This window comes from Aristolochia californica, unplaced genomic scaffold (assembly GCF_029961685.1).
Source record: "Aristolochia californica isolate CCGP_79_NKW_82.1479 unplaced genomic scaffold, dmAriCali1.0.hap1 SCAF_5, whole genome shotgun sequence".
Lineage (NCBI taxonomy): Eukaryota > Viridiplantae > Streptophyta > Magnoliopsida > Piperales > Aristolochiaceae > Aristolochia > Aristolochia californica.
Window position 1 is genome coordinate 894027 of NW_027182214.1, and position 21085 is coordinate 915111.

At 36.2% G+C, this 21085-nt stretch overlaps 2 protein-coding genes across 4 annotated transcripts; both read right to left on the bottom strand.

Moving 5' to 3' along the window:
- Window positions 1-1663: 1663 nt before the first annotated feature.
- On the bottom strand, window positions 1664-4008 carry LOC137965564 (protein neprosin-like). Of its 2 annotated transcripts, none has more exons than XM_068811831.1 (8): window positions 3908-4008; window positions 3534-3705; window positions 3359-3445; window positions 3044-3259; window positions 2788-2955; window positions 2638-2691; window positions 2408-2548; window positions 1664-2318 (listed from the first exon to the last, which is right to left on the bottom strand). In XM_068811831.1, the coding sequence occupies exons 2-8, from the start codon at window positions 3672-3674 to the stop codon at window positions 1896-1898; spliced, it is 1230 nt and encodes a 409-aa protein (XP_068667932.1). In that variant the 5' UTR covers window positions 3675-3705; window positions 3908-4008; the 3' UTR covers window positions 1664-1895. The 2 variants fall into 2 exon arrangements, with proteins under 2 accessions (XP_068667932.1, XP_068667931.1); XM_068811830.1 differs by having other exon boundaries at window positions 3873-3910.
- Window positions 4009-14511: 10503 nt separating this feature from the next.
- On the bottom strand, window positions 14512-16841 carry LOC137965537 (protein neprosin-like). Of its 2 annotated transcripts, none has more exons than XM_068811802.1 (8): window positions 16744-16841; window positions 16383-16554; window positions 16208-16294; window positions 15892-16107; window positions 15636-15803; window positions 15486-15539; window positions 15256-15396; window positions 14512-15166 (listed from the first exon to the last, which is right to left on the bottom strand). In XM_068811802.1, exons 2-8 carry the CDS (start codon window positions 16521-16523, stop codon window positions 14744-14746), a joined length of 1230 nt encoding a protein of 409 aa, XP_068667903.1. In that variant the 5' UTR covers window positions 16524-16554; window positions 16744-16841; the 3' UTR covers window positions 14512-14743. The 2 variants fall into 2 exon arrangements, with proteins under 2 accessions (XP_068667903.1, XP_068667902.1); XM_068811801.1 differs by having other exon boundaries at window positions 16709-16757.
- Window positions 16842-21085: the final 4244 nt, after the last annotated feature.

Consider the following 21085-nt stretch of genomic DNA (forward strand, 5'->3'; position numbering starts at 1 on the left):
ATCATTAAGAAGGATCTGACCTCTAATGTGCGAAAATGATTCATTTAGTCCCATTAAAAATCGCATGACATAGTCTCGTTGTTGCATTTCCATCAACGACCTCAATGTGCCAAGGGAACAAACAGGTAATGGACGGTAATTCATCAATTCATCCCAAAGACCTTTCATTTTTGTAAAATAAGAACTTACGGAAAGATCATCTTGAAGGAGAGATGCAATGGACTTCTGCAATTGATAAATGTGAGGTCTTGAGAAAATCTCTCATTGAGTTCGGACCACATCGCATGAGCTGAATCAGCGTAAATGACGCTGGCAGCTATCTCCCGTGAAAGTGAATTCAAAATCCACAAGAGCATCATATTGTTGCAACAAGTCCAAAAATGAAACATAGAGGATGTTTCAGATGGAGACAGAAGAGATCCGTCAACGAAACATACTTTGTTCTTGGCAGTTAACGCCATTATCATCGAGCGACGCCAGGTGTTGAAATTTTCGCCGGTGAGAAGTTGAGTAACGAGAACATTCCCCGGATTGTCGTCGTGATGAAGATAATATGGATTTGAAGAATCCATTTGACGAACGGAAGACGAGATCTCGTCTAGCTCTGATACCATGATAAAATAGCTCTGGAATTTTTATATCAAATTGGGAGACCAAGCTCCTCTGTTATTGTGGAAAACAGAGTTTGATTTACAGAAAAAACAGAATGACTTACAAATATAAGTCTTATATACAACAAATATTAAATGAGTCGGTGCATGGCTAACTCGCTAACTTAACACACAATACAAGTCAGCAGTAACTCATTACAACTCAGCAATACAATTTAGCAACTCAGTAACTCAACAACTCAACGCAACTAAACTTCAGCAACTCAGCATAACTCGTAATAGGTCCCTTGTACGAAATCTTCTAGGTGGTATTTTTTGTAAATTATCCTGCATGGTAAAGAATTCTTTCTTTGTCTTAAGGTGGCCGGTGAGCTTGTGTCTTCACAATTTACTCGTAAATTGGTTTTACCGATATAAGATATTTAACTATTTGAAAATATTATTTAGGTGAATAAAATTAAAAATAATTAAGGGTCTATAAATGTGTTGAAATATGTAATCAAATTAAATATGCCAGTACATGCATAATCCAGCAAAACATATATGAAGGTACGTAAAGCAAATAATTATATATGTTAAAAGGCATCGAAGCTCGGAAGTATCGAAAGGGAAGCAAGCGTCGAGAGAGGAGCATCAAGAGAGAGCGAGTGAAAGTGAAATCAGAGGGTCAAGAGAGGGCTGACATGGCCCAAATGATGACATGTTAGACTATGTGGATGATGACATGGCAATTTGATGGGGTGGCAGATGACGTGGTCGAAGTTTCATTAGTTGGCGGAATGGCATGATGACATGGCGACACATAGCGATCAATATTGACATGTCGTGTTGGACTTTGCACTTGGGCTGTTGACCCGTCAAAGTTGAGTATTTTTAAAATTAAGTTTGAGAGTTGATTATTTTCTTAAATATTTTATTTAAATTAGTTATTTTAATCAAATTCCCTATCAATAAACGATGTCACCTCTATGCATCATTTTGAATCTATTCATTAGTAAATAATGTACTTCCTGCATCTACCTTAGCTATGAAACGAAAAACCATGGCACATGTTATGAAACGAAAAACGATAGGAACAAGCCCCCCATTTATTTCAAAACCTGTGTTTAGTACAAGGAGAGATCACCATTTGAAAATACTGGACGTCACTTATCCTACAGGAGACCATAGACAGACACCAGTACCCACAAGCAAGTGCAACCCACTCACAATACAGAACAACACTAAACCGTAGTTTCTAACTGCATCAAGCTATGCAAGCTATGCATTAACCTATTTCACGCATTAGATATCGAATGCCCGAGTGGAGTCCGTAACAATTGCATTGCATACACTGCCGCCAGGCCCCCCAAAGTAGAAGTGTCTGCCAAAGTTGCCTACATCATTCCCACCATCTTCTAGCAGGTAGCAAGATTTCTTAGTTTCTTGCTTTATAAGTTGGCTTGGCACATCCTCAATCGCGTTTTGGTCGTTAAAATACTGAATATTTCTTGCATAAGCTGCAAACTTATATCCAGCACTTGGTAATTTGCCACTACCCATTGGTGGGTAGGAGTAACCTGGTATGCCTGCTGTCTCTCCTCCCCACACGATCGTATCTGCACTTTTAGCTAAATGGGTGAAGAGAGAACCAGGCCAGTATCCAACCCATACTTCACCAGAAGAACCCTGTTCATAACTCAACCACCAGTTTCCAGTGCTATCATCCTGAGTGTAAATGGACAGCATCACAAAGGTTAGAACTTATGAATCAAGCACATCATTGAGCGCTTAAACCATGAAGAATCTGGTCTTACCTTAGTCACTTTGAGTTTTATTTCTACTTGGTTGCCGTTGGTAATAGATGTTGGTAGGGTCATTTCAGGCGTATAGGTTGTGTCCACTTGAACAAATCCAGAGCATCTCAAATTGTAGCATCCCGTTTTATAACCATTATTCTGACATTTTTAGAAACAAGCATGACTATCTAAAGAAATTTGGGTCAATCCAAAAGATGAAAGCAAATGTTTATTTTCTCAAAACTTACCGTCCAGTAAATGAACAAGCGAGTAGCAGAATTCCCATACAGAACTGGGTAAACCTAATTAGTTCATCAAATGAGTCCGTTTAGCTTGGTGGAGGAAAAACAAATTTAACATCACAAAGATTTTCATAAATCCTGATGGCGAGGAATTACCTGCCATCCAACTTCAATGGTGTTTACATCCGTATAAGGCCCGCTTGTTACCCACAACTGGGCAAGACTGAAAACCTCTTTGTTTAGTGTATTCACTCGTGGATTCCAAACATTGAGAGTCACTGATGTCCCGTAGTATGTACCTCCTGTCATTCTTGTCACAGCATACTGAAACAAATAGTAGTTGCTTAGATGTCAAAACAGGAGAGAACAGAAAGAAAAGGCATAGAAACCTAGTTGTTTCACCATCTTTTACCTCATGAAATGCAGACACTGAAAGTCTGTTATCTTCGCCCCACTGTTGCTGCTTTTTAATGAAATTAGAGACAGAGCCAGCTCTTAATAAATCCTCCATTTGGAACCTTCTGAGAGGTACTGTTCCAAGAGGGCAGCCTCCATCACGGAACCCAGTCTCCATTGCAATGTAGGATGGGTCTCTCTTTTCTTTGTTTAGCACAAAACTAGGCTCCATCTGCACCATGACTCCCATTTCAAATCTCTCAAATATAGGAGAGAATAGCGGCTATATTCCAAATCGTATATGTCAATAGAAAGATGGAAATGGACCTACCTGGATTGTGTGATTCCACAACAAAGTATGATCAAATGCCGGTTGCTTGAAGATCTCGACGCAATCGAACACTTCGCCATGCTCATTCTATTTTCAGGATAGATGACATCCTTTAGCACCTTAATTTCAACTGATCTTTGCAAAAGTATTATCGTAGAATTCTTAAAAGTTGTACCTTAATAGTTTTAAGACCTGGCCTGTTTATGAAGGCGAGGTACCTCTTCATCTCTAGGTATTCTTCTGAAGATGGAAGCACTCTGGCCTCACAGCAAAAGATGATTGAAGCAATGAGCAAAAGTAACATCGAAGTTGCCATGTTTGTCAATACCTCAAATGGAGTTCTTTCCCTATAATTTGAGCAACATTCATAAATCCATTTATCAGCTAGAGATTGAAGCCAGCAAAATCCAACAAAATTCAACAAAATAAACCAGCACAACTCCAAAGAGAGGCAGTTCTATTGAGTTTGCTTCCTGAAAACAAAAACATGTAAAGGAAATCTAACTAAAGAAACCTGAGAAACAAAAGCAACATAGAGGAGAAGACCACCTGAAGCTCACCCGAATGGGTTTCTTCTACATGGTTTCAACTCGTTGAGTGGTCTATTTATAGGGGATCCAAGCTGATACTATCAACTTTTGTTCTGTAAAAAATGAAAAATACAAGCATTTTGACATTGTATCTACTCCATACTCAAAAGATAGGCTTATGACTGTGACAGAAATAATTGAGACAACGTGACACCTTGTTACACTGCAGAGTGCTGCAGCTTCACCATGAGACGTGGCTAAAAAAATTTGAGTGATCCCAACATTATTGTACTTTCTCATTCATAATAGTTAGGTGGCTTTCTCTTTCCCAATAATTGATGCAAGATTTAACTCGATGTAAAGAAGCAGAGAAAATTCATGGGCTGTAAAAAAAAAAAAAGCTTTGGCTTGTACAGTTCAGTATCTGTTCGAACCATCAAGGGAGCTGGGTGGTCCCTGCCTCCCTGGTACTGAATATGACTTGCACTGGCTTCACCCAACATATTTCTTTATGATAATAAAAAGACAAGCACGGCATGTTCCTTTCCATTTGGTTTCTCTAAGTCTGAAACTCACCCCGGCGCAAGACTCCTGCAGGATTACAAAGTAACTGTGATTTTTACAGGGTATGAAGTAACCAAGGATTCCATTTCTGACACCACAAAATCTGCTTATCTGTATGATAGTGATCTACACGTCCATTAACAAGGCTGGCAATCAGCATTTTTACATGAAAATACCAGGTTCTAGATCACTTACAGAAGGTTATCCGCATATCTACAAAAACTAATAATGTCTGAAGCGACAAAATATTAAATTCAACTAGAACAACTGCCGTCAAGTTGAGCCTTGGACAATTGTAAAAAAACTTGGACCAGTTTAAGACGGTTTCATTTCTCAAAATGCCCACGTGTTCCAGTTCCTGTTGTCACGTCCAGTGAAGACGATAGTGATCAGACAGCCCTCCAGAGAAGATGATAGTGATTGGATTTTCTTTTCTTTTTCTTTTTTGTTGGAGGGAGGGGGGGGGGGGGGGGGGGGGGGGGGGGGTTACAAAACCCACTTCTAGGAGGAATTACCATTGTTGCTTGATATCTCACAAGCTATGCCTAATAAAGGTCTCGTAGATTTATTGAGGGAGGTAAAGGTACTACTAGGGTGTGCTAGTCATTTTGAATTTTTTTAACCTCATCACTCAAAATCTAGAATTTATTCACAGATTTAATTTTGAAATGCAATTAAATCTATCAAGACTTCTGTTCTTGTCCATTGACAACAACTATCTTTTTTCCCTATTTAAATATAAATACTGAACTTCAGCATGGTAGGGCTACTTGATCTTTATATCATAAATAAATTTTAGTCACATGTCTAAAAGATATACAGGTCAATCATCTAGGACAAAGGACATGACCATTATGATAAGAACATTTTGAAGACAACAAATTGTCCATACTCCAATAAAGGTACGAAGCATCGAAACAAAGAGGTGGCCCCAAACTCAACTACTTAAATCACATATGAAAAATAAGAGAAAAATTATAACCTCCACTACTATATGTTATTGAAGTAAGAAAATGTATTTTTAGTAAATTATTAAGTGAAAGTAAAATCTAATAGTCTTTATGACTTGTACCTCTCAAGTACAAAATATCATAAATGAATATAATAAATAAATACACTACTTTATTAATAACATAAGATATATTTTAACATAAAAGTGAAATAATTAACAAAAAAAAAGTGATCAAATGCTTACTTTAACAATATTTTAACTACCACTCTTAAATCACTAATTTAATACGGTAATAAAAATGAATATAATATATTATTTTATTAATAACACATGATAGATTTTTATGTAGTATTGATAAATAATATATTTTCATAAAATTAAAAAATTATTTGTTTAATTAATTATAAAAATGGAATAATTAAACAAAAATAATTGATCAAATGGTAACTTAACAATAATTTAATTACTACTCTTAAATAACTAATTTAATAAATTAATAAATAAATATATTTTTTTATTGATAAAATTGATCTGAACATATTTTATCATATGTTATCTAGCTAGAAAGAACAAGAAGGCTTCAAAGAGGTGGTTGAATCCATAACCTTGATGTTTAGATAAAATTGATCTGAACAGGTTTTTTTTTCAATTTTTTATTTTTTAAAAGGCCTAAACAGATTTTGATCATTCTCGCACAAAAAGGGTGGTAAAGATTCCACTTCCAACCCCCATATGTCTTTTTTTTTAATACCGAGAAATTTTACTAATAAAGAAGAGGAGAACAAGTGAGGCTCCAAAGCAACAAATCAAAAAGGAGGTTCTAGTTCATGGGGCATGTGGAGTGGCAAAACTTTACATTAGTCTTATTCTTTGGATACTCTAATTATACTATTATGCCAAAAGCAAAAGAAAGGGTTTGCCCCTTAATCAATGAAGGTGATATAATTAATGTTTACGACAAGGTGATAAAGTCCATTGTCATTGTAGACATTTCAAAATTTCTGGACACTAAAAAGTAGTTGCCTTTAAAAAATAGAAGATAATCAGCTTATCTCAAGTCAAGAAAGAATCAGTTCAGCCACAAACCCTAAGACCTCAATCATGACATGTTTCTTATCCATCAGGATATTATTGCTCAGATGTCCTTAAGAAAATAATAAAAATATCATACTGATCAAAATAAAGAAAAGAAGGCCTCACATAAAATACACAAGTTTTGAGGGGGGAAAAATCAAGAGATCATATTATTAATCACACTTATAAGGGCAAACAATGTCACATGAACCTAATATGCCAAAGACCCCTGGAGTAGACAAAGTTATGTACATCTTGACCAATTGAACTCAATAATAAGATAGAGATAGACACAAGAATATATAGTTTAAATACAGTTAGGTCTCCTTGTATATTATTAACATATATAACAAGTAACACAACAAAGCAAAAAGCTCAGAGATAAATAGTGCAAGAGGTGCTTTAAATAGTAAAAGAATGTCAAGATATGGATGCCATGAATTCGTAAAGTCCAAAAGCTTAATTGGAAAAAAATTACTGTGTGAGAGGGATATCAGAGAGTGAGATCGGAGGCCGAGAGCGAGAGGGAGAAGGAAGAGGGAGACCGAGTGCAAGAGGGAGAAGGGAGTAGGAGAGGGAGAAGGGAGACAATATCGATAGGGATGAGAAATTTTGGGAGAATGAGGAGCATTGGGAGAAATGTTTTTGGAACCCGCTTTACTCTTGAGCCCGTTCAAGTGAATAATTTGGTTCATTCACTTGAACCCGGTGAAAGGTACAACACTAATGGGTCCAAGTGAATGAACCATATAATCATATGGACTTGAACTTGAACCAAAAGTGCACTCCTCCCATAATATATAATATTTTTATTTTTTTAATTTAAAATTTTAATTACACTCCTAAACTAAGGGATTAGATGCTAAGGACAAAAGTAGGTGAAATGATATAAATTCTTGACATGTTAGTTTACTTGATCAATTAGTTCAAACAGAGTTAGAATCATTCTTTTTTTACTCCCTTACTTTTCGAAAGTACCAAGAACTTTATTTTATATATCCCGACAAATGACATATTTTCATCAATGTAGTCAAGTTTGTGGCCACCTCTTTCTCTCGATGCTTCACACCTTTATTAGAGTATGGACAACCTGTTGTCTTCAAATTGCTCTTATCATAATGGTCATGTCCTGGATGATTGACCTGTATATTTCTTAGACATGTGACTAACATCTATTTATGATCGACCTGAAGTTCAGTATTTACATTGAAATAGGGGAAAAAACAAAGCTAATGTAACCGGACAAGAACAAAAGTCTTGATAGATTTTAATTACATTTCCAAATTAAATCTGTGATGAGGTTAAAAAACCTCAAAATGACTAGCAAACCCTAGTAGTAACTTTACCTCTCTCATATAAACCTACAAGACCCTTATTAGGCATTGCTTGTAAGATATCAAATTCCTCCTAGAAGTGGGCTTTGTAACCCTCCAACAAAAAACAAAAAAACAAAAAAAAAAAGAAATTCTAATCACAATCATCTTCACTGTATGGTTGTCTGATCACTATCATCCTCATTGAAGGGCTCACATCACTTCGTTGAACTTGCCCCTCATCTAGAAGCACTCGTTCTCCTTTACCTCCAATATATATAAGAAATATGCCACCCAATGGTGACAATAGGAATTGGAATACTTGGGGGTATTTTGAGAAATGAAACTTTCTTAAATTGATCCAAGTTTTTTACAATTCAATAGTAGAGAAGCACTAGTGATAGTACCTGCTTGGATCCCCTATAAACAGACCACTCAACTAGTTGAAACCATGAAGAAGAAACCCATTCGGGTGATCTTCTCCTATTTGTTGCTTTTGGTTCTCAGGTTTCTTTAGTTAGACTTCCTGTACATGTTTTTGTTTTCAGGAAGCAAACTCAATAGAACTGCCTCTCTTTGAAGTTGTGATGGTTTATTTTGTTGGATTTAGACTTCAATCTCTAGCTGATAAATGCCTTATAAATGTTGCCCAAATTATAGGGAAAGAACTCCATTTGAGGTATTGACACACATGGAAACTTCAATGTTACTTTTGCTCATTGCTTCAATCATCTTTTGTTGTGAGGCCAGAGTGCTTCCATCTTCAGAAGAATATCTAAAGATGAAGAGGCGTCTCGCCTTCATAAACAGGCCAAGTGATGTCATCTATCCTAAAAATAGAATGAGCATGGCGAAGTGTTCGATTGCGTCGAGATCTTCAAGCAATCGACATTTGATTATTGTTTGTTGCAGAATCACACAATCCAAGTAGGTGCATTTCCATTTTTCTATTGACATATTCAATTTGGGATATAGCTACTACTCTCTCCTATATTTGAGAGATCTGAAAATTGGCGTTATGGTGCAGATGGAGTCTAGTTTTGTGAAAAACAAAGAGAAGAGAGACCCATCCTACATTGCAATGAAGACTGGGTATTGTGATGGAGGTTACCCTCTTGGAACAGTGCCACTCTGAAGGTTCCAAATGGAGGATTTATTAAGAGCTGGCTCTGTCTCTAATTTCATTAAAAAACAGCAACAATGGGGCGAGGATAACAGACTTTCACAGTTTTCATTTCATGAGGTCAAAGATGGTGAAACAACTAGGTTTCTAGGCCTTTTTCTTTCTGTTATCTCCTATTCTGACATCTAAGCAACTACTATTTATTTCAGTATGTTGTGGCAAGAATGAGAGGTGGTACATACTATGGGACATCAGTGACTCTCAATGTTTTGAATCCACAACCTAATACACTACATTGAGAGGTTTTCAGTCTTGCCCAGTTGTGGATTACAAGCGGGTCTTATAATGAAATAAACACCATTGAAGTTGGATGGCAGGTAATTCCTCGCCATTAGGATTTATGAAAATCTTTGTGATGTTAAATTTGTTTTTCCTCCACCAAGCTAAACATACTCATTTGTTGAACTATTTAGGTTTACCCAGTTCTGTATGGGAATTCTTTGTTGGATTATAAACTTGATCCATAAAAATCTAAACCAAGCCCAACTAAATAAACCTTTTTGATCAAGAGATGAGTTGGCAACTCAAGAAGGTTTCTTGATAAAAAAGAGATAAGCTTGTTGTGTTGGCAAAAACTTTGGAGAAACAACAACGTGTGTGGCAATTAATTTGCCAAGTATGAGAGGTTTATGTGGTGATTATGCACCCTTGATATCTATAAATACCTCTGTAAGCTATGTAAAACAATAAGAAGAAAGAAAAGAATACAGAGAGATATAAGTTAAGTAGTTGTTCTTCTTCTTCCCATTTCTGCGTGAGAAAATACAGAGAGAAGACAAGGATAGAGGGATAGAGAGAGACAAATAAGAGAGAGTGGAGTGATCATTTTTTCAACACAGTGGTATTAGAGCTTTTCTTCTGTCAAACGACGCTTCCATTGGCTTCTCTTCAATAGAATCGGTGGAAGATAAATTCGTTTTCCTGTAGCGGTGGTTTCTGGTTCTGAAAAACCAGAGAGAAGACACTTTTCTCCACGACTGGATTTTCGGGTTGCTCTCGACCCATGTCCCAATTACTTACTTTTGGATCTGTCAAAATTTAGTAAACGACAGATTCCCACCATCATACTCATCCGATTTTCACTCGACCCGGTTCCAACTCGCCTGGTTTGGCTCAACTCGGTGAGTTGACTCAATTCCTAGCAGCAACATTTTGGTTGCTAGTGGCAGCTCGTCGAACGTCCGATTGGGATTATTTTGGTGGAGTTGGATTCGTCTCATTGAAAGCTTCGATTTGGTATAATTGGAGTTAAATCCATATACACTACCTCAAGCAAATCCCCATGAAGAAAGACATTGTTGACATCTAATTGAATTACATGCCAACCTTTAATAGCAGCAATGGAAAGAATACATTTAACGGTCACCATCTTAGCAACAGGACAAAATGTATCAAAATAATCAATACCTTCTTTTTGTGTAAACCCCTTAGCAACTAACCGAGCCTTATACCTTTCAAGTGTCCCATCAGAACGAATTTTCACCATATATACCCATTTGCAACCAATTGTAGCCTTATCATGTGGAAGAGTTATTAAAACCCATGTTTTGTTTGTTTCCAAGGCTGTAATTTCTTTAGCCATGGCAGTCCTCCAATGAGGAATTTTGACAGCTTGAGTGAATGTTTTAGGCTAAAAAATGGTTGAAAGGGCAACAACAAATGTTGTGTGTTTAGATGTAAGACGAGAATAAAAAACAACATTGGAAAGAGGATACAAAGTACCTATTTTAGAACCAGCCATCGTATTAGAGGATGTTGGAGGTAAAGTTGTTGAAGAAGCCATATGACAATGAAAATCAAGCAGATATCCAGGTAACTTGTGAGCCTAAGAAGATCTTCTAAGAGGGGTTAGAAACAGGTAATGTGTGATATGTGTCAGAAATCATATGTGAATGCTGATTTTGAGAATAAGGTTAAGATTCAAGAGTTATATGAGATGAATGATCAATTGAAGGAGATGCAATATCAGAATGCTGAGAAAAAAAATCAACCAATGGTTTAGGAAGAACAACTGGAGTAGATGAATTCAAATTCTGAGATAGTGATTTAAAAGGAAAGACATGTTCATGAAATGTTACATCTCGGGAAACGAAAGAAATATGATCATCAAGATCATATAATTTGTAACCCTTAATGGCAAGAGTATATCCAAGAAATATACATCTACGAGCTTTAGGAGCAAACTTGGATCTGTTATGTGATAAAGTTGAAGCATAACACAAGGATCCAAAAACCTTCAAATGATCATAAACATGAGGCTTAATTAAAATCAACTCATGAGGAATTTTACGTTGCAAATATGGAGAAGGAATTCTATTTATCAAATCAATAGCAGTAAGAATTAAATCAGACCAAAAATGCAATGGTAAATGAGATTGAAACATGAGAGCTTGAGCCACATTTAAAATGTGCTGATGTTTCCTTTCTACAACTGAATTTTGTTGAGGATTTGCTACACAAGAGAGTTGATGAATTATACCTTTGCTAGCAAAGAACGAAGGCATGGAAAATTCACTACAATTATCAGTTCTCACAGACTTGATTTTAGTATAAATTGAGTGTCAACCAGAACTATGAAATGTTGTAGAAGAACCCGAGCATCAGATTTTGATTTCAACAAGTAAACCCAAGTACTACGAGTATAATCATCAACTATTGTTAAAAAGTATTTAAAACTATCCAAGGAAGAAGATTGAAATGGTCCCCATATATCACAATGTATGAGTTCAAAAGGACAACAGGTTTTTGTTTGACTTTGTAAAAGAAAAGGTAATCTCTTGTGTTTAGCAAGAGGACATATATCACAAACCATTGAATTAGAAACAACAATTTGTGGAACAAAAGATGATAACAATTTCATTCGAGATGGAGATGGATGACCCAATCTCTTATGCCAAATGTCAAAAACAGAAAATCTGGAATTAAAACCAGAAACAGAATTAGAAAACCACAATTTTATGAGAGGTCACAGGTGGATCTGGTTTTTGCAGTATATAAAGTCCTACACAAGTTTTACCCTTCCCAATCATACTCCATTGGATGAGGTCCTGAAGAAAACAAAAATCATGAAAGAATGTGATACAACATGATGAAGAATGAGTAAGCTTGCTAAAAGAAATTAGATTAAAGTTGAAGGAAGGAACACACAAGACATTGTATAATGTGAGTTGAAGAAACAAATGAATGGATCCAATATGTGTAACTGGTGCAGATAAACCATTTGGCAATTTGACAAATGAATTATGAATAAGCTTATATGAATCAAAAAAAAGATGTAGAATGAACCATATGATCCATGGCACCAGTGTCAATGATCCATTCATCACTATGAGTTAACCTAGATTTAACAGTGTAAAACAAAAAAACAGATTGTGAAGATGCAGAATCAAACTTACCAGATAAATACTCAAGTGGAGATGTTACCATATTAGCATTGTGTGACGAAGAATTTGAGCATTGAGTATTGAGCAAAGCCAACAATTGTTGACATTGCTCTGGAGTTAGAGGTAATGAAGGACTAGATGATGATTCTGCTGCAACATTGTTAGCAGACACAAAATGATTAGCAGAAAAATTGGAAGAGTTAGAAGAATTGGAAGACCTGCCTTTATACTTATATCCTGGAGGATATCCATGCAATTTAAAACATTTCTCCACTATATGTCCTGGTATGGAACAATGAGAGCAGATAGGTTTACGATTGTTAGACTTGTTCTGATGAACAGGTTGAGCATCAACAGTTGCAGCAGCAGCAGTAGCAGCAACAACAGCAGTAGCAGGTATAGCAGGTAACATTACAGTTCCAATTTCCCGTTGACGTTATTCTTGAATAATCAGAGAATATACTTTGTTAATGGAAGGCAATGGATCATTAAGAAGGATCTGACCTCTAATGTGCGAAAATGATTCATTTAGTCCCATTAAAAATCGCATGACATAGTCTTGTTGTTGCATTTCCATCAACAACCTCAATGCGCCAAGGGAACAAATAGGTAATGGACGGTAATTCATCAATTCATCCCAAAGACCTTTCATTTTTGTAAAATAAGAACTTACGGAAAGATCATCTTGAAGGAGAGATGCAATGGACTTCTGCAATTGATAAATGTGAGGTCTTGAGAAAATCCCTCATTGAGTTCGGACCACATCGCATGAGCTGAATCAGCGTAAATGACGTTGGCAGCTATCTCCCGTGAAAGTGAATTCAAAATCCACATGGGCATCATATTGTTGCAACAAGTCCAAAAATGAAACATAGAGGATGTTTCAGATGGAGACAGAAGAGATCCGTCAACGAAACATACTTTGTTCTTGGCAGTTAATGCCATTATCATCGAGCGACGCCAGGTGTTGAAATTTTCGCCGGTGAGAAGTTGAGTAACGAGAACATTCCCCGGATTGCCGTCGTGATGAAGATAGTACGGATTCGAAGAATCCATTTGACGAACAGAATACGAGATCTCGTCTAGCTCTGATACCATGATAAAATTGCTCTGGATTTTTTATATCAAATTGGGAGACCAAGCTCCTCTGTTATTGTGGAAAACAGAGTTTGATTTACAGAAAAAACAGAATGACTTACAGAAGCTACTATAAGTCTTATATACAACAAATATTTAATGAGTCGGTGCATGGCTAACTCGCTAACATAACTCACAATACAAGTCAACAGTAACTCATTACAACTCAGCAATACAATTTAGCAACTCGATAACTCAACAACTCAACGCAACTAAACTTCAGCAACTCAGCATAACTCGTAATAGGTCCCTTGTACGAAATCTTCTAGGTGGTATTTCTTGTAAATTATCTTACATGGTAAAGAATTATTTCTTTGTCTTAAGGTGGCCGGTGAGCTTGTGTCTTCACAATTTACTCGTAAATTGGTTTTACCGATATAAGATATTTAACTATTTGAAAATATTATTTAGGTGAATAAAATTAAAAATTATTAATGGTCTATAAATGTGTTGAAATATGTAATCAAATTAAATATGCCAGTACATGCATAACCCAGCAAAACATATATGAAGGTACGTAAAGCAAATAATTATATATGTGAAAAGGCATCGGAGCTCGGAAGTATCGAAATGGAAGCAAGCGTCGTCGAGAGGAGCATCAAGAGAGAGCGAGTGAAAGTGAAATCAGAGGGTCAAGAGAGGGCTGACATGGCCCAAATGATGACATGTTAGACTATGTGGATGATGACATGGCAATTTGATGGGGTGGCAGATGACGTGGTCGAAGTTTCATTAGTTGGCGGAATGGCATGATGACATGGCGACACATAGCGATCAATATTGACATGTCGTGTTGGACTTTGCACTTGGGCTGTTGACCCGTCAAAGTTGAGTATTTTTAAAATTAAGTTTGAGAGTTGATTATTTTCATAAATATTTTATTTAAATTAGTTATTTTAATCAAATTCCCTATCAATAAACGATGTCACCTCTATGCATCATTTTGAATCTATTCATTAGTAAATAATGTACTTCCTGCATCTACCGTAGCTATGAAACGAAAAACCATGGCACATGTTATGAAACGAAAAACGATAGGAACAAGCCCCCCATTTATTTCAACACCTGTGTTTAGTACAAGGAGAGATCACCATTTGAAAATACTGGACGTGACTTATCCTACAGGAGACCATAGACAGACACCAGTACCCACAAGCAAGTGCAACCCACTAACAATACAGAACAACACTAAACCGTAGTTTCTAACTGCATCAAGCTATGCAAGCTATGCATTAACCTATTTCACGCATTAGATATCGAATGCCCGAGTGGAGTCCGTAACAATTGCATTGCATACACTGCCACCAGGCCCCCCAAAGTAGAAGTGTCTGCCAAAGTTGCCTACATCATTCCCACCATCTTCAAGCTGGTAGCAAGATTTCTTAGTTTCATCTGTTGTAAGTTGGCTTGGCACATCCTCAATCGCGTTTTGGTCGTTAAAATACTGAATATTTCTTGCATAAGCTGCAAACTTATATCCAGCACTAGGTAATTTGCCACTACCCATTGGTGGGTAGGAGTAACCTGGTGTGCCTGCTGTCTCCCCTCCCCAATCGATCCTATCTGCACTTTTAGCTAAATGGGTGAAGAGAGAACCAGGCCAGTATCCAATCCATACTTCACCAGAAGAACCCTGTTCATAACTCAACCACCAGTATCCAGTGCTATCATCCTGAGAGTAAGTGGACAGCATCACAAAGGTTAGAACTTAAGAATCAAGCACATCATTGAGCGCTTAAACCATGAAGAATCTGGTCTTACCTTAGTCACTTTGAGTTTTATTTCTACTTGGGTGCCGTTGGTAATAGATGTTGGTAGGGTCATTTCAGGCGTATAGGTTGTGTCCACTTGAACAAATCCAGAGCATCTCAAATTGTAGCATCCCGTTTTATAACCATCATTCTGACATTTTCAGAAACAAGCATGACTATCTAAAGAAATTTGGGTCATTCCAAAAGATGAAAGCAAATGTTTATTTTCTCAAAACTTACCGTCCAGTAAATGAACAAGCGAGTAGCAGAATTCCCATACAGAACTGGGTAAACCTAATTAGTTCATCAAATGAGTCCGTTTAGCTTGGTGGAGGAAAAACAAATTTAACATCACAAAGATTTTCATAAATCCTGATGGCGAGGAATTACCTGCCATCCAACTTCAATGGTGTTTATATCCGTGTAAGGCCCGCTTGTTACCCACAACTGGGCAAGACTGAAAACCTCTTTGTTTAGTGTATTCACTCGTGGATTCCAAACATTGAGAGTCACTGATGTCCCGTAATATGTACCTCCTGTCATTCTTGTCACAGCATACTGAAACAAATAGTAGTTGCTTAGATGTCAAAACAGGAGAGAACAGAAATAAAAGGCATAGAAACCTAGTTGTTTCACCATCTTTTACCTCATGAAATGCAGACACTGAAAGTCTGTTATCTTCGCCCCACTGTTGCTGCTTTTTAATGAAATTAGAGACAGAGCCAGCTCTTAATAAATCCTCCATTTGGAACCTTCTGAGAGGCACTGTTCCAAGAGGGCAACCTCCATCACGGAACCCAGTCTCCATTGCAATGTAGGATGGGTCTCTCTTTTCTTTGTTTTGCACAAAACTAGGCACCATCTGCACCATAACTCCCATTTTCAAATCTCTCAAATATAGGAGAGAATATCAGCTATATCCCAAATTGAATATGTCAATAGAAAGATGGAAATGGACCTACCTGGATTGTGTGATTCCACAACAAAGTATGATCAAATGCCGGTTGCTTGAAGATCTCGACGCAATCGAACACTTCGCCATGCTCATTCTATTTTCAGGATAGATGACATCCTTTAACACCTTAATTTCAACTGATCTTTGCAAAAGTATTATCATAGAATTCTTAAAAGTTGTACCTTAATAGTTTTAAGACCTGGCCTGTTTATGAAGGAGAGGTACCTCTTCATCTCTAGGTATTCTTCTGAAGATGGAAGCACTCTGGCCTCACAGCAAAAGATGATTGAAGCAATGAGCAAAAGTAACATCGAAGTTGCCATGTTTGTCAATACCTCAAATGGAGTTCTTTCCCTATAATTTGAGCAACATACATAAATTCATTTATCAGCTAGAGATTGAAGTCTAAATCCAACAAAAGAAACCAGCACAAGTCCAAAGAGAGGCAGTTCTATTGAGTTTGCTTCCTGAAAACAAAAACATGTAAAGGAAATCTAACTAAAGAAACCTGAGAAACAAAAGCAACATAGAGGAGAAGACCACCTGAAACTCACCCGAATGGGTTTCTTCTACATGGTTTCAACTCGTTGAGTGGTCTATTTATAGGGGATCCAAGCTGATATTATCAACTTTTGTTCTGTAAAAAAATGAAAAATAGCATTTTGACATTGTATCCACTCCACATACAAAAGATAGCCTTATGACTGTGACTGAAATAATTGAGGCAACGTGACACTTTGTTACTCTGTAGAGCTTCACCAAGAATGGAGTATGAGCCATCTACTCACCTTTCCCACAGGAATTGATAACCATGAGACGTGGCTAAAAAAATTTGAATGATCCCAACATTATTGTACCTTCACCAAGAATGGAGTTAGGTGGCTTTCTCTTTCCCAATAATTGATGCAAGATTTAACTCGATGCAAAGAAGCAGAGAAAATTCATGGACTGTAAAAAAAAAAAAAAAAAACTTTGGCTTGTACAGTTTAGTATCTATTCGAACCATCTAGGGAGCTGGGTGGTCCCCGGTAGCTTTATCTAAATATTTCGAACAGGAGCTCAAGCTCGAGCCTAAAATTGTTATCGAGCTTGAGCCTAATAATTTTAACCGAGTTCGAGCCGAACCGAAGCTTCAACATTCATTTAAAACTTTTTAAAAAATATATGTCAAATAAATTGTATAGAAAATTATGCATACATTTTACATAAAATTGGGAATCTACTTAAAATTGGGCATAAGAGTGACAATGACTCCAACTGAGTCTGAACCTTGTTCAAGCCGAGTTTGATTTAAATATTTTGAACTCGAGCTCAACCGACCCTAACCTCGAACCTAAAATTGTAATCGAACTCGAGCCTAATAATTTTAACCGAGCTCGAGCTCGAGCTCTAGCTGAGTTCGAGCTTAACCTACATTTAATACTCTATATAAAATATATGTCAAATAAATTATATATAAAATTATGCATACATTTTAAAAAAAGAATGATAGGGGAGGTTCGGGATTGAATTTCAATAATAGATTAGAACGCACCAATATTAATCTTTTTTACTCCAAATGTTGTCTAACTTATTTTGTAATTTTTGAATCTGGCCATAATTTTATTATGGCCTCCTTAGTGCCCCTAGTTGAAAATTTATATTCTAGGGAAAACTAGAAATGTTTTTCCTATGATATATATTTCCAAAAAAAACTTACTATTAGTGACTTATTAGAAAATTACAAGAAATATTTTAAAATTTTCTTAGGAAAGTTAAATGGACCTTCTTATTGCCTCTTTTAGGGAAATAAATAAAAATTAATAATCAATCTAATATATTACTATATATATATATATATATATATATATATCGATAAATTTTTAATCAAATAAAATGTCAAACACAAAATTGCTATGAAAATTGCCACATGCTAAAAGTATTACAGTATCAACTGTCAAATACTTATTCAAAAAAATTTATACAGTTTTCTAGCCCATCTTGGCAAGAAAATCTTACTTAGAAAATTATAAGATTTTTTTAATAAGATTTTTTAATTAGAAAAATGTTGACAAAAAAATGAGACACTAATAGTCCCTAGAAACTTATTTCTACTAAAATGTATTTTCAATTTCTTTAAGAGCTACGAGTAGGGGTGGCATCAAACCGAGCCGAGCCCGAACCTACCTATGTTCGAGCCGAGCGTAGGTTCAAGCCTAAAATTTTTATCAAGCTCGAGCCTATAATTTTAACTGAGTTCAAGCCGAGCTCGAGCATCAACATTCATTTAAAATTTTTCAAAAAATACATGTCAAATAAATTGAATATAAAATTATACATACATTTTATACATAAAATTGGGAATGGCTTCTACTTAAAATTGGGCATAACGGTGACATCGAATCCAGCTGAGTCTGAACCTTGTTCAAGTCGAGCTTCATTTAAATATTTTGAACTCGAGCTCGGCCAACCCTAGGCTCGAACCTAAAATTGTAATCGAACTCAAGCCTAATAATTTTAACCGAGTTCAAGCTCGAGCTCTAGTTGAGTTTGAACTTAACCTACATTTAATACTCTATATAAAATATATGTCACATAAATTATATATAAAATTATGCATACAGTTTAAAAAAAAGAATGATAGGGGAGGTTCAGGATTGAATTTCAATAATGGATTAGAAAGCGCCAATATTAATTTTTTTTACTCCAAATGTTGTTTAACTTGTTTTCTAATTTTTGAATCTGGCCATAAATTTACTATGGCCTCCTTAGTATCCCTAGTTGAAAATTTATATTATAGGAAAAACTATAAATGTTTTTTCTATGATACATATTTCCAAAAAAAAAACCTTTAAATAAAATCCTATTACTATTAGTGACTTATTAGAAAATTACAAGAAATATTTTAAAACTTTCTTAGGAAAGTTAAATTTTAGGGAAATAAATAAAAATTAATAATCAATCTAATATATTACTATATATATCGATAATTTTTTAATCAAATAAATTTTCAAACACAAAATTGCTATGAAAATTACCTCATGCTAAAAGTATTACAACACCAAATGACAAATACTTATTCAAAAAATTTCTATATAGTTTTCTAGCTCAACTTGGCAGGAAAATCTTACTTGAAAAATTATATGATTTTTTAATAAGAATTTTCAATTAAAAAAATGCTTACAAAAAACATGAGACACTAATAGTCCCTAGAAACTTATTTTTACTAAAATGTATTTTTCAATTTCTTCAAGAGCCATAAGGAGAGTTTAAGAAAAAGTTTTTTATTTCACTTTATGATCTCACACATGCGAAATCGCACGAGCAAAAGCCGCACGTGCCAAATAATCATCTTCGCACGGGGGAGAAATAAACCTTTCGCACAGGGGGGGGGGGGGGGGGGGGGGGGGGGCAGAATCAGCGGCGACAGAAAGGTAGAATCGGCGAGGCAGTTGTCGACAGCCACAGCAGCGGTCAGAGGGGCTCGGCGGTGACAAGGGGAGGAAGAAATTTTCCCCCCTCGCTCTCACTCCCGCTCCGCTCGGCGCTCCGATCCCACTCCCTGGTCCTGAATCCCATGCCGCTCGTTAAATTAATGAGTCGACTGCCGAGCTGTTGAGCCGAACCTTGATTCGATCAAGCTCGGCTCGTTAATTTAAACGAACCGACCCAAATCTCAAACTCGACTAAAGATTCAGGTATACTGAATCGAACCGAGCCGAACTCCAGCCGCTTGTGAGTCGGCTCGGTTCGAAGCCACCCCTAATAAATACTAAACTTTAGCATGGTAGGACTACTTGATCTTTATATCATAAATAGATTTTAGTCACATGTCTAAAAGATATACAGGTCAATCATCTGGGACAAATGACATGACCATTATGATAAGAACATTTTGAAGAAAACAGATTGTCCATACTCTAATAAAGGTATGAAGCATTGAAACAAAGAGGTGGCCCCAAACTCAACTACTTAAATCAAATATTAAAGATAAGACCCTCAAAAGAAAAACTATAAGTTCCACTACTATATGTTATTGAAGTAAGAAAATGCATCTTCAGTAAATTATTAAGTGAAAGTAAAATCTAATAGTCTTTATGACTTGTACCTCTCAAGATTGTGTGAACGAACCAACCCAAATCTCAAACTCGGCTAAAGATTCGGGTATACTGAATCGAAACGAGCCGAACTCGAACTGCTTGTGAGCCGGCTCGGTTCGAAGCCACCCCTAATAAATACTAAATTTCAGCTTAGTAGGACTACTTGATCTTTATATCATAAATAGATTTTAGTCACATGTCTAAAAGATATACAGGTCAATTATCCGGAACAAATGACATGACCATTATGATAAGAACATTTTGAAGAAAACAGATTGTCTATACTGTAATAAAGGTATGAAGCATCGAAACAAAGAGGTGGCCCCAAACTCAACTATTTAAATCACACATGAAAGATAAGACCCTCAAAAGAAAAACTATAAGTTCCACTATTATATGTTATTGAAGTAAGAAAATGTATCTTCAATAAATTATTAAGTGAAAGTCAAATCTAATAGTCGTTATGACTTGTACCTCTCAAGATTGTGTGAACGAACCGACCCAAATCTCAAACTCGGCTAAAGATTCGGGTATACTGAATCGAACAGAGCCGAACTCGAGCCGCTTGTGAGTCGGCTCGGTTCGAAGCCACCACTAATAAATACTAAACTTCAGCATGGTAGGACTACTTGATCTTTATATCATAAATAGATTTTAGTTACATGTCTAAAAGATATACAGGTCAATTATCCGGGACAAATGACATGACCATTATGATAAGAACATTTTGAAGAAAACAGATTGTCCATACTCTAATAAAGGTATGAAGCATCGAAACAAAGAGGTGGCCCCAAACTCAACTACTT